At 41.1% G+C, this 14797-nt stretch overlaps 1 protein-coding gene across 1 annotated transcript in view; it reads left to right on the forward strand.

Moving 5' to 3' along the window:
- Window positions 1-14797, forward strand: part of LOC111874707 (splicing factor 3B subunit 3) — a 49738-nt gene that overhangs the window by 5010 nt on the left and 29931 nt on the right. The window contains exons 3-6 of the mRNA XM_023870429.2: window positions 1923-2093; window positions 6219-6391; window positions 10181-10435; window positions 13221-13462. Of these exons, the coding sequence (XP_023726197.1) occupies window positions 1923-2093; window positions 6219-6391; window positions 10181-10435; window positions 13221-13462 (841 nt within the window). The remainder of the gene's footprint in view (window positions 1-1922; window positions 2094-6218; window positions 6392-10180; window positions 10436-13220; window positions 13463-14797) is intronic.

Genomic DNA, 14797 nt, shown 5'->3' on the forward strand with positions numbered 1-14797 from the left:
CCAAAACACCTATGTCCAAAGTTGAACGGTTACGGAGATAATGGCCAGAGAAGTGTCAAACTTTGACCGGCATTGCACACTTGTTGATTACAAAATACATATTAAAATGGGCAGGAATATGTGGATTCTGTAATGTTAATAATGTACGTAACATCAAACTAACTTGTGAGTGACATGAAGCCATAAAATTGAAGTACAAAATACTCGCTCGCCATGTTATAATTGTCCTTAGGGTTTCCAAGCACTATACATGACACATGAATGGCAATCGCTGACATAACGTGCTGACTGCGCATTCTGATAAAGCCAACTACATAAGCACGGCTAGGGTGAATCATCGCACTCAAGGACAAACATAGATAAGGCCTCTCAGCTGAGAGGTACAGTGCGTGGACCTGCCAGAAGACCACACTTTTCTTGGGCCATTATCTTCGTAACCGTTCAACTTTGGACATAGGTGTTTTGGGTTATATCGGCATACTTTAACATAAGGAACACCCTCCCAAAGTTTGGTCCATTCCTCCTGGGACACCCTGTATATGCTTGTGTACTTTGTTGCTGTAACATGTGCAACAAGCCAAGAATGCTAATAATTCTGCAGCGCAGACATCTCAGATTTTTCTGCAAGTCATTGAGTCCAAACAGGTTAACCTAGAGGTAACAGTCCAGACTTGTGTTTAAGAGGTAATGTCCTCAAATCTTGGCTGGGTATCAGTTCTGACTGGGTTTTCCTAGGCCTTCAAAACTGGGATAGTATTTGGGCTGTGCTGGCTTTCCAAATCTGATTCATCATACTGTCCAGCAGTAAGTAGTCTGCTGAGGAAGATATATAATCTCAATACTGAAAAGATATTTTTAAATGGCCAACAAGAAGTCCTTGAACTGCTCAGGTGGAAGAGACAGGCACTTCTTCTGTCAAGATGGTCAAGTAGAGATTTGGACAATTTCACCTGAATAAACTGTGAGGACAGCTAGTGTGGCTTGTTCATAAATCCTAAGCCTCATGTTATCACTGCTGATGTATTTGGCTATACGGTAAGCAGTTATTCACTCAGCCATGTTATCGAAAGTGTCAAAATGCCACTTAGTTACATGCTTGCGTGTGTTTTCATGAATGATAGTGTGAAAACTGGTATGAAAGAAAAAATAAAAAGATTCTATCATACATCTCAGGGCATTCCAAACAAAAAAAAAAAATCTTAATGCAGTTATAAATAAGTATGGTTGTAATGGGACTAAAAGGGGCTGAATTATGATATGAGATGCACTACAAAGTGAAATTAGCACTAGGCTTGAACATTCTCAAAAATTACTGAACCACCTTGCACGNGTTTACAGAGAACCTGGTGGCATAATCGGATGCCACATGTGTGAAGTACAACAGAATAGCATTTGTTCTACCTGCTCTTATCTGGCTGGGTTTTGTTTTTCTGATTTGTTGGCTCCTTGATTACTGGCAGTGCATGGGGGGCCAAGTTGAGCGGGAGAAATGTTGGATTCTCCTGTGAAGGGGACTCTGTGATGATCATGCTTTACTCCTTCAGCTCCCAGCAGTTGTTGACACGTGTTGTTGTATCTCAGTCTAGATGCTGACACACATTAACATTTAGAGATCTAAGCTGTGCCCATGTAAGGCCAAATTCAAGCCCTAATTGTGGATCATACCAGAGAATCCTTGTTGTTTGGGGGAAGAGGGAAGGAGTGTTTAGGTTTGAGGGTTCATATGCACTGTGGTATCTCCTGTGCATGGGTTCCCTCCATGCATAGGTCGTCATAACAGTGCTACAGTAATCGGATGTTCAGCATCGTTGGAGCATGGCTGGTTTTTGTCTTGCTGCTTGGTTATCATCATCCAACAGTATAAATATATTCTTAATTTATGAATTATTGCAGTTTGTATGTGATTGTTGTTTTGGTTTCAGATTACATTGTAGTTGGCTCAGATTCGGGTAGGATTGTCATCCTGGAATATATCAGCACAAAGAATATTTTTGAAAAAGTGCATCAAGAAACGTTTGGGAAAAGTGGCTGCAGAAGAATCGTACCTGGCCAATATTTGGCAATCGATCCCAAAGGAAGAGCTGTTATGATAGGTAATGTTAATGGGCTCCTGTACATGCTTGTAGTGTACAGTGCCATTAACCAGTAACAAATCGCAGTCCTTTCCAGCTGTATGAACTTCCAGCTTTTGGACAGTGATGTTAGTTACCACTGGTCATAATTGTGATAAATTTATTTGGAATTCAATAAATTTCATGTAGGTACCAATACAAGGGTGAGCAATGTTTGTAGCCAGGGGGCTGCATTATGGGTTGCAAGTGTTTACCGGACCTGAAAGTGGTTGACACAAAATGATCACAAAGTTGATAATGTTGCATGCATGGCTACAGAGTTATATAGGCCAGACCTTGCACAGTGTATAGTTCAGTGGTTTTGGGAACAGTGTTGGGTGAACACTTAGGAAAACATTTCTACAGCTGCAGTGTTCACCCAAAATGAACTAGTTGCATTTACAAGAAGGCACAGTATTGTGTAGCTTCAGAAATTTTGAAAATATTCATATGAATTATAACTAATACGGTAAACCATGTCTTAGTCAGAAATACTTCAGGTTGCATGAATTTTTGGTTCTGAAAAAGATGTTAAATAACCTGGATTAAATGCAAACTGTCTATCATGGAAACAGATATCAAAATAGGCCTTTATACGGTAAATTTCCAGTTTTCTGGAATGCATCATCTAGAATAATTTTAGGCATCCTGTACATATTGCTGGGAAAGCCAGAAGGAAAGAGACCACAGGGAAGACCAAAGCATAGGTGGGTGGACGGTATTAGAATGGGTCTTAGAGAGATAGAATGGGATGGTATGGATTGGATAGATCTGGCTCAGGGTAGGGACCAGTGGAGGGCTCTTGTGAACATGGTGATGAACCTTCAGGTTCCATAAAATGCTGAGAAATTCTTTAGTAGCTGTAGAATTGGCGGCTCCTCCAGAAGGGCTCAGCTCCATGAGTAAGTAGGTAAGTATACATTCTAGAGAATGTTGTTTTATCTCTTTCAATTCATCTTTTAACAGTACTGCACTACCTGCACTGAAATTCAACTGAACTGTTTGCCCCTTCCAGAAATGTTAGTAAGTAAGGGCTCTAAGCCTACAGTTTTACTTTAGTCTAGCAATTGTCATCATGGCTGCAAAGGCAAGAGTTGTGCTTGATCTTAACTCAAGAGTAAAGGTGATTTGTGAGTGAGCAAGGTAATTTCTCAAGCTAAAGTATTTGCGGAAAGTCAGGCAGCCCATAGAGTAAACTGCATGCAAAGAAGCCTTTTGAATTCTGGTAAAATTATAAAAACTGAGGACAGCAATTCATTTCTTTTCAGTGTAATGTTTGCTTGTGTTCAGTGATTAGAGTGAATAAATTAATGAGTGTGATGTTTTATTTTGTCTCAGATACATAGGTAAGTCAATAAGTAAGTTGCAAATTGATATAGAACTTAAACAAATAAAAGTACTGATTTCAAAAATGCTTTTATTTCTCAACATAATCTCCCTGTACACTGAGGCACTTGTCACATCATTTCACAGCCCCCTGAAAACCAGCAGCATAAAATTCTTTGAGCTTCTGACAGAACCAGGCGGTGACTTCCCTACAGAAGGGTAACTATAGACACTATAGCCACTGCTATTTGTTGTTCACATGGTTTGGTCTACCTCATAATGCATGACAGGTTAGGTTTTCACAAAGTCTGCATAATGGGTGCTGCGCATGCTGACCCCACAACACAAAATGCAAAGAATAGGTCTGGCATTACAGCATCTCAATCACTACCACGATGAAAGACTCTGTATGCTAGCCTGAATTGTCATAGGTGATGAGTCTTGCTCCAAGTGACTTCCATTTGTTCAGCCCTCTTAAAGATCATCTTTTGGCTGAACATTTTCCCTACAATGAAGCTGTGTCAAGGGAAGTCACCGCCTGGTTCTGACAGTGGCCCAAAGAATTTTATGCTGCTGGTTTTCAGGGGCTTGTGAAACAATGGGACAAGTGCCCCAATGTACAAGGGATCTCCATGTTGAGAAATAAAGGCATTTTTCAAATCAGTACTCTTTTTTATTTGTTTAAGCTCTATCCATTTGTCACTTACTTATTGACTTACCCTCGTATGTGCATATCCTGGTTTAATTGTAGTGTACCTTGATTAAATGGAAACCTGGCTTTAGTAGAAGAATGTTCTGGACCCTTGAAACCATTAAAGACAGGTTTTACCGTAATATAGTCACGTTTTGATAATGGCTGTGCTGCCATTTTCACATTCTGTGTTCTGGAAAGATGTACTTGCTGGATAGAGGCAGGGGCTGTCCATAATGTCGTTGATTATATGCTTAAATAACTTCAGATAACCTTATGAAAAAAAAAGTCCTGTGTGGGTTAAGGTCTTTGGTACAGTGATTTGGTTGCTGTTATTTACTGAAAATAAAATCTAATTTTCTAATGCTAACCGTTTACACTGTGATGATGACATGCCTTGTGTAACCTTTACCTGCAAAGGATCAGGTAAAAGCATGGGTACCTGTGGTGGCTGTTTATAACTGCGGTCATTTGGTCTGTAAGTCCTAACACAGTGACAGCATAACAAGGCATAACCATTTGTTACATAGTGGATGCTGTCTAGAATAGGTCCCCACCGAAACATTTTAAAATCATAGATCACCAAAAGTAATATTTATATAATGTTTAAAGCATTTTCCATCATGTTTGCTTGTGAGTAAACTGGCTAGTATATTATATAAACATAAAACATTACTGTTTCCGAGAAACTGGAGAGATTCAGAAGATGGATATTCAGCAACATGTGAAGTGCACAAAGGTTGCAGAACAACTGAGCTTATCGTTGTCTACTCAGTAATGTAGTAGACAAGAAAAGCTTACTTCAGTAATATGTAACTCTTCAGCCAGTAAAAGAAAGTTGAAAACTTGTAAATATGAGAAAATGTAATCAGTGCTCCTACCACGGTTTAGACAGAAACTGGTGTGATCCCTATTTAGGGCCCAATATTGAGACAAGGCCTAAGAGGTAGCCCAAAATCTAAACATTGTATTCACATCTTTGAACAGATGGCTTCATTGATGTAGAAATTGTGCAGGGGTTAGTTGCAGAACTATGAGTGGGATGTGCGAAAATGCAATTGAAGATGAAGCAGGTGCCTAAAGAATGGGAGTGTATCCGTCACTTGTGAGTGAATACCAAAGTGAGAGACGCTGAGGTGCTTCAAGCATGTGAAGTCCCTATTGTGTACTTGCAGACATAACAGTACTGCATGGGGTGACTTCTCAGGATGTTTGTTAAGGAGAATGTCACCCAAAGACTGGATGATACAGTTGTCTTCAGGCCAGTATTCACCACTGCTTCATTAGTGGCATTCCAGACATGCCAGTCATCACCATAAACCTCTGGGAACTGGAGAATTTTATTCATATTTAATTGAAAGATGTACAGCAAACATTGCTAAATTTGTTCCTCAAGAAAGAGTAACATCTGAGAATAAACTGTTTGATTTAACCATGACAGCAGGAACATGTAGTGTGCATGTGAAAGCCAGTAAACATTTCAGAACCTACTGTTTTAACATGTTTTCCTACTTAATGTTATTTTTCTTGGTCCCTTGGTAAAGTCTTAAAAGCTATGCAATCTGTCTGTCTGTGCCCTTGGGCATGCGCATGTACATGTATAGGCTACATCAGACAGTATGCCATATTCAATATTCGTTTATTGACTTCAGCACAAACATAAATATGCAGTTGACATTCACTGAAATAATTTTTTTACATTAGAAGCATATATGTGTGGTTTTTAAGTCTACTTACGTAACCCTCACTGGATTTTAACCAAGAGTATCATCTGGAGTATGCAGTTGGCCCCGGAGATTTACTTACAGATTTTAATATCCAGTTGCTGTTTTCTCACTGGACCATTGCCAGACTTTGGAGACCTGAAAAACTGATGTACTTTCTCTGAAGTTATTCTTAAAAAGAATCTTCCTGCTGTTTATATAGGCTCTTTGTGTGAAGAGTCATTCTCTTTGATATGGAACCAAATTATTATGTATGTTTTGTAATAATGCATGAAGCAGTATAGTTTTTATGTCATAGTACACACTTCTGGACATGTTGTGCAGTATTTTGATTGAAGTCGCCATTTTGTAACTCCCGTTTCGTAGGTGCCATCGAGAAACAGAAGCTGGTGTATATTTTGAATCGAGATGCAGAGGCAAGGTTGACCATCTCATCTCCCCTTGAAGCCCACAAAAGCAACACTTTGGTGTATCATACTGTTGGTGTAGACGCTGGGTTTGAAAATCCAATGTTTGCCTGCTTGGAAATTGACTATGAGGTAGGATATGTAATTTGAACTGTAATTCGTTGTTACAAGCTTTGTAATAGACACTGCATGTATAGGAGAACAGTTTAGGTCTGAAAGTTAAGCGGCCTCCGTAGTCAACGTTCCCACCTCATGACTCGTAGTACGCAGGTTCAAATACCCAGCGGAGGTCGTCGAATTTTTAAGGGCGGAAAAATTGAGAGAACAAGTCCTCCGGGAGGGACTTTAGCTTTACGGCACGTAAAAGAACCTCATACCTCCAAAGGAGGTCACTGAGCCAAATTGCGGATGTTTCCCGCCCAACAGCAGTCTCTAATACCTCCAGTAGATGGGGGAAGCATTATAGATACCTCTCAGCTAGTAGAGCCGGTCTCGCTGGATGGGCGGGACTGATGGTAAGCACCAGTACCGGTAGGATATAGAGACTGGTAGAAATCATAGAGGGAAGCACAATGGACCAATAAAGGTCTAAGTGCATGGGAAAACCCACCCTCTCCAATAACTAACTAGGTCTGAAAGTTTAAGTTACTGTTTTCGTTTCTGCAAAGGGTAATAAAACTTTTTGGGGGGGTTCAGAATTAAATTATGGAATATTATGGCCATTTTTACAACAGGAGTGTACATAAGGGAATCACCAAATTTCAGGTGGTATTGTAGAAGTTGAAATTTATTGTTGGCTGTAGTAGAGTTACTGTGAATTGGTTACAGAACTTAACCTTTAAACGCCAGAGTTTTGAAATTTTGGTAGCTTGAGCTGGCTGGAGCTTATTTAAATGCCCACTCTTGGTGCATGTTTAAGTTCCTGTTGCTGCTGTGCGTTTAAATGTCCGTTCCTGTTAGGACTCGTAAATAATGTTAAGCATTTTTTAAAATGTATCTATGTGGAGAAGTCATAGATTTTAATTATCACCCAGAAGAAACAGAGAGACAGGTGCAAGAAATTGCGAGTTAGTCCTTTACATTTGCCCCCTGCAAGGGCACACATTTTCCTCAGTGAAGCATTAGCTACTGGATACCTTGATCATAGAAGGTCTCATCTTGACTGTTTAGGAAGTCCACTGCAAAAATGATGTCATCGTCTTGGAATCGCTTACCACAAAGTGGCTTCTTTAGCCATGGAAAGAGGAGGAAGTCGCTAAGTGCCAGGTCTGGTGAACATGGTGGATGGGGGAGAATTTCATATCCCAAACTGGCAGCAAGTGTCGTAGTATGAGCCGGTGTATTGTCGTGAAGGAGTCCCACACTTTTTCTCAGCATTCTGTGTTCCTTTTTCTTGATTTCCTCCCATAATTTTCTCAGAAGATTCTGGTAGTACTCACCAGTGATGGTGACGCCCTTTTGCACATAGTTGATCATGATGACACCCCGCTAATCCCAGAATGCCCTCAGCTTCAACTTTCCTGATAACAGCTGGGATTCAGCCATCTTTAATGGCTGGGAGCCTGCATGTTTCCACTGCTTGCTCATTTCCTTTGTTTCAGGGTCATAATGATAGACCCAACATTCATCCGTCATGATCAGGTGGTCAAATGTAATTTATTATATGTGTACATCTATTATCAAAAGGACTATTTCCACATCCTAGGTTTTTTTGCCTATATGGATATATGGAAAATAAAGGGAATGAATGAATGAATGAAAGAATGAAAGAGCTGCATTGGGATTTCTGGGTGAGCTGGAAAAGAAAATGTGGTAGACAGAAGGGAGAAATTCTTGTCACTCATCACAATCCTTGGCAGTTCTTTCCATGATCTTGTAAATGTGAGCACTGGTTAATATATTTTGTGCAAGGAACTAGAAACTACTGGAAACATCCATCTTTGAGCCTCATAGTGCACTGTACTTCACAGAAGAATATTTGACCTGCACATAAATTGGTCTGTTTCACAATTCACTGTTACAAGACCAAGTATCAAATCATATGTGTGCAGAGAGTATTAAGTAGTCCAACTTGTCGCCTCCAAACAAATTCGTTTTTGGTTGGAGTGAATCAAGGCTGGAACAGTGTAACACACTTTGTTTTCATTTGTAGAGAGTGCTCAGCTTGCAGCAGTTTGCCAAGTTGCAAGTCTTTTTGTGTAAATGATGCTTTTGCTGTTAAGTCTTGTTTGCACCTTAAATACTGAACAGATGTACATACAAGAGAACATGGTGTATTTTCGTTTTAGTACCATTTATTGTGAATGTATTTCCACCAGAGAAGTATACAGCATTGGGCTGTATATGTCCCCACAAGTGATGGAGTATTGCATGCAGGCCAGGAAAAGAAGAATATGGTACTATTTTAATGGGATGTGAAACCGTTGTAATGTGATAGATGTTTACCAAAGTTCTGGAATAATGTGCTGTAATCATCTTAAGGGATGAAGAGTAGGGCAGGTGTAGAAATATTTATTTGAATATTGGCCAGCTTAAGTACTGTGAACGAAATAATAGGAGCCAAGAGATGAGAGAATTTAGTCCATTAAATGGGCTGTTAGTGCCTTTTTTTAATCTCCTGTGTTGAATTCCTCCCAAGCATATCAGTACACTTGCCCACACTCATGGCATAAAATCCCAGAAGGCAGTCTTCATAGCTGCTGTCTTGAGAACCCAAAGTGCCACAATTTAGGAACCTTTTATACATGTGGGGTAGTTATAGCATTGCTTCTGACTTTAGTGGCGTGAAAAGTGACTGCCACCACTCTCACTGATAAGCAAGTACTGTTGTTAGTCTGGCAGTAAAGAACTTTGCTATCCTTAGTATAAAACTAGCAAGAAGGTAAAGTTGTCTCAGCGCTTAGTTAACACTGTGCCCTGAATATATATGGGGGACCTCTGCAACAGATGGAGGTGAGTGATCAACTTCACATCCCAACCACTACCCCCGGTAAATCCCTGTAACAGGCCGTGGAGGCCCACAGTGTTGTGAGATGTTTAGGTTCCCACATTTTCTAGACAATTGGCTCAGATAGTGGCAAGGTTGTCAGCCTTACGTGCCTGCTGCCCTTCACCCCCAAGAATATTCCTGGTACTCATTAGGCCGAGTTGACCCCAGGGCCATAGTGTGGCTGGAAGGATTGAAAAAAATCCAATGACCTCATTGGGATTTGATCCCATGACCTGGCTTGTAGCATAGTGCCTCAACCAACTATGCTACCGTATGCCCCACTTTACCCCCGTACCTATTGGATAGGAGGCTGGTTGAGCCCCAGAGCTGGGCTGGATGCTGTGGAGAAGAGAAAATTCTTGCACTTCTGGGAACATTTTATAGATACGACCAAAACGAGTTAATCAGAATTGTTACACAGATTTAGGGCTTCTTTTGGGTGCAATGCATGAACACTAAACTGAGTTTGCTGACTTAGGATTGTTGAGGGCCACGCCATAGCTGAAGCGATTAGTTGCTGGCTTCCCACCACGGTGGCCCATGTTCAATCCCAGGTCTGGTCAAGTGGGATTTGTGGTGGACAAAGTGGCGCGGGGGCAGATTTTCCCAGAGTACTTCGGTTCCCTCTGCCAATCTTCATTCCACCAAATTCTCCATCATAATCACCTGGGGCATGCTACAGTAGGCCAATCAGTGGCCGCTGTGCCAAGTGGACCCAATTAGACTCCACCCCCCTCTAAGCGAATTAGGGTTGTTGAAGTCGAACATTAAATGATGGAAACCCTTCAGTCATGGAACGCCATATCAGGATTCTGGTGGTATCTGTTGATGGTAATTTTTATGTGCTTGTGCTGAAGAACAATTCTGGAATTTCTCAGTTGCTCATGTTATTAACTGCATGTCATTTTGCTCTAAATGTTGCCTTTTGTTAGGAAGCAGACACAGATCCAACAGGAGAAGCAGCACACAAGACACAGCAGACACTGACGTTCTATGAGCTGGATCTTGGCTTGAACCATGTCGTTCGTAAATACAGCGAACCGTTGGAGGAACACGCCAATTTCCTGGTGTCTGTTCCTGGTGGAAATGATGGACCCAGTGGAGTACTTATTTGCTCTGAAAACTATTTGACATATAAGAACTTGGGTGATCAACATGATATCCGGTGTCCTATTCCTCGAAGGAGGGTAAGTAAGTTTGTGTCTGCAATTCAACGGACTCTTAAATACGTGGTGTGTTCAAAAAGTGTCGAACCTTTGGTCTGCAGAAATACATTTATTGATTTGGAGGTCCAAAACCCTAATCCCCTTCAAAGTAGTCTCCTTGGTAATGCACACACTTCTCCCAGCGCTTCCGCCATTGTTGGAAACACTTCTGGAACGCGTCTTTTGGAATGGTGATCAGCCGGGCTGTCGCATTCCACATGATGTCTTCTCCTGACTCAAATTGGGTTGCTTTCAGCGGCATTTTCAGCTTGGGAAATAGCCAAAAGCCACACGGAGCCATGTCAGGGGAGTAGGGAGCCTGAGGAACCACAGAGATGTTGTGTTTGGCGACGAAAGTCTGAATCAGATGCACAGAATGGGCGGGTGCGTTATCATGATGGAGCTGCCAAGTTTTTGCTGCCCAGAGATCCGGTCGTTTGCTCCACACGGCATCACGAAGGCGGTGATGGACCTCCTGGTAGTATTCCCTTGGGATGGTTTGGCCTTGTGGTGCGTACTCATGATGCACAACCCTGCAGGAGTAGAAGAAAACGGCCAACGTGACCTTGACATTGCTGCAGACCTGCCATGCTTTTTTTGGCCTCGGGGATGTCTGATATATCCACTGTGATGACTGCATATTTTTCCCCGGGTCATACCCATAAACCCACGACTCATCACCTGTGATCACAGTGTTCAGAAAGTTGGGGTTACTGTTTGCATTGTCCAGCATGTCCTGTGCGATTTCCAGATGGCATTGCTTCTGCTCCATTGTTAGCAGTTTCGGTACGAATTTCGTGGACACACTCCTCATGCCCAAATCCTCGGTCAAAATTGAATGTACAGATCCAATGCTTACCCCTATCTCATTCGCAAGTTCTTGGGCTGTGATACGATGGTCTTCCATGACCAAAGTCCGCACTTGCTCAATGACATTCTCATTTCGGCTTGTTGAGGGTCTGCCTGAACGCGGTTCTCTGTCCACTGATGTGCGGCCATCTTTGAAGCGGTTGTACCGCTCCTTTATCCGTGAGTTGCTCATGGCATCATCCCCGAAAGCCTGTTGAATCTTGCTAATGGTTTCCACTTGGGAATCCCCAAACTTTTGGCAAAATTTGATGCAATATCGCTGCTCATGTTGTTCCGTCATTTTACACCTTACTGGAATCCGACGAGCGCTCACTACACGTCCTCACTCATAGGCCGGCTGCCAGCGACTGACGCTTTCTGCAGGCGGGAAAAATTCATGACTGCACATGAATGTTCCCTCCACATCTCCACCGAAGGGAGCCTCCCGCGCTTCATTGGTTTACGCGGGAAAAGAAGAAGGCTCGATACTTTTTGAACACACCATGGTAAATAATCTGCAATTTGCCCATTTATGTACAAGTGATATATGTTTGTCATATATGCCCTTAGCTAGAACTGTGATTGTTGAATAAACTACATGTACAATGGCTGTTTAGAAAGTGTTGTTAACAAAAAATCAAGGAGGAAAATATATACAAAAAATATGTACATACATAAGCTGCTTCTCAACGCACCCACTGCCAGAATTGAAGCACTTGTAATGTTGGGGAACGAGTTTTTGTATGCCTCTGTCAAAGAAGCCAGCCAATTATTCAGATAGTGTTATAGGTGGTAGTTTCTCAGAGCGAGACAAGAACTGTAAGGAGATTGCTCAGACAACTCCCAATTGAAATGCTCCAGCAGCTTGTTGGGACGTGCCTCGTCCCGGAGGAGCTCTACACCTGATGTCAGTATTCCATACCTTTTGTTCTGAGAGGCCATACACAGCGGGTTTTTTATTTATGTGTGTGTTTTTGCAATACACTTGTGACGTTATTGTGGTACCTTGTATGAATTCCACCACCAACACTTGAAAACAGTTGCCATTAGCTCTCTGGCACATTTATCTGTTTGTTTGGTGAATGTGTGTGCATCCACTGCTTAGACTTCTCTTTGATCTCAGCATTCACTGACGAAACCCTGGTTTCATCACCTGTTACTTGTGCAGTGTGATTGGAAAATTTGTCACCATCTTCGTGGTATCACTTTAAAAAATTTGCAGCCGAAGCCATTCTCTGTATTTTGTGTGCACCCATGAGCCGTTTTGGAACCCATCTTGCACAAAACTTGTGATGATAGCCTAACCTAACTATGGTAATCTTGTAGAGAACAGTGCGTGAAATTTGTGGGAATTCACACAAAGTGATGATCTTGTTCAGTGAAAGCAAAAATTTGTGAAAGACTGTGGTCATCACTCACTGCAGATGGCGAACCAGTTCGCTCTTCATCGTCCACATTTGCTCACCTTCCCATCTTCGAACATTCTACACCATTGTCTAACAGTCCCATACTCATCACACTTTGGCCATAAAGCATGCATATTTCACAATGGATTTCCGTAGTACTTGCGTTTTAGGGTGAGGAAAGCGGATAAGAGCGAGTCTCTCAGCAGGCAGGATTTTCAATCACAGGATACATTATAACTCACTCTGTAGAGACGAGAAGAAACACTAGGTGAACATTAATGATGGTTTACAAGTGTGAAGTTATCTCACTCCAACATTAGTTTACTCAAATAAATGGGGTTACTTTCCAAATAGCCCTCATAATATTCTGATTAAAGGTATGTAACACAAGTTTGAGCCAGATATTTTCCTGTAAGTGTGCTTGTCATATGCAAAGGAATGATATAAATGGATGTGGGGAAAATAAAAATTGTTTGACAAAATATTATGTAAATGGCATTCCTTTCTTGCAGAATGATCTGGATGATCCAGAGAGAGGGATGATTTTTGTATGTTCAGCAACACACAAGACAAAATCAATGTTTTTCTTCCTTGCACAAACTGAACAAGGAGATATTTTTAAAATTACTTTGGAAACTGATGAAGACATGGTGACAGAGATAAAGCTGAAATATTTTGATACAGTGCCAGTTGCATCTGCTATGTGTGTAATGAAAACAGGATTCCTGTTTGTTGCATCAGAATTCGGCAACCAGTAAGTACCAGTTATTGAAATCCATCCTCGTTTATCAGTTAATATCCAGCATTCTACTTATGTTCCACTGCATTGAGACACCATATAGTCTTGTAGAGTGCATACCACCATTTCTGGAAGAAATAATATGCTGCTTCCAGCTTCATTTTTGATGTGGAAATGAGTGTCACATATTCACTGAAAGCCATGCCCTCCTACAAGACTATGCAGGCTATGATCTGAATGCCTACCAGTGTGAAAATTTGAACATTTACTAACTTCAGATTGTGTTGAAAAATGCAGCCGTGGGAACCATATCAGTATGCAAGTACCACATTTACCCCAAATATAAGCCACTTGTTTCCTGCCCAGAATTAACACCAAAGTTAGGCTGCAGCTTGTAAGTAAGTGGTTCTGAATTGCCAGAGATCTGAGAAAGGTACCACCGGTTCTGGCAGAGCTGTGAAGGCATCAACTTTGGTGGTGGTAAGACAGATGTTTATTGTAATTTGCACCTGAATTAAAAGAAGTCAAAAAATAAAGAAATGGAGTAAGGACATAAAAATTCTTGTGAATCCAAGACCATATAATTTTTAAGGTGTGTCTGTTCTGGGTTGCCTTCTTCTGAGTATCCTTTTATTGATTATTTTTGCAAAGTGACATGACACAAATACCTGTTCAGTCTCCATGTGAATGCTAATAGATTTTTCAATCTTCTTCTGTTTCACAGGGACAAATATGCTTGTTCCCCTTGTAGTATCTGTACATTTGTGGAGCCACCCAACATTCTGGGGGTTATTTATGTCTTAGCTCTAGTCCTGCTCCATGTTCTGTAGTAGACATCAGTCTTAGAAAATGCAGTCATATTTTGGTAAGCAACCGATATGAACAGAACTGTGATACATTGTCAGCAGGAGACAGATTCCTTGCTTTGTAACAGGATGAAATGATACATAAGAACTACACATTGGTAAGGAAGGCCATTATATGGAACAGATAATAAATGGGGATATTTCCCTAGTGATTATACTCATATAGTGTTTTATCTCAATGTGTGCAAGCTTTGTTATGTGCATCCACCTGTCAGCAGAGCATCATTGCTGACCTCACTTTGATGGTGCTGTGTAGAATGGGCATACACTGCAATTTGAGCCATTTATCATCTGATTTAGTTTGGCTCCATTTAGGGAGTTGCTAGTTTTTATTGAATTATTTGGAATATCAGTTTGGAGTTGTTAGTCAGTTTCTGAAGCAGATATTTAACCTTTTTTTTGGGGGGGGGGTCAGAGTAATAATCCCTCCAGATATTATAGTATGACCGACTGAAAATAATTTTTAAGCTGAAAACAGTTTACA

Source organism: Cryptotermes secundus, unplaced genomic scaffold, assembly GCF_002891405.2.
Source record: "Cryptotermes secundus unplaced genomic scaffold, Csec_1.0 scaffold313, whole genome shotgun sequence".
Taxonomy (NCBI): Eukaryota; Metazoa; Arthropoda; class Insecta; order Blattodea; family Kalotermitidae; genus Cryptotermes; species Cryptotermes secundus.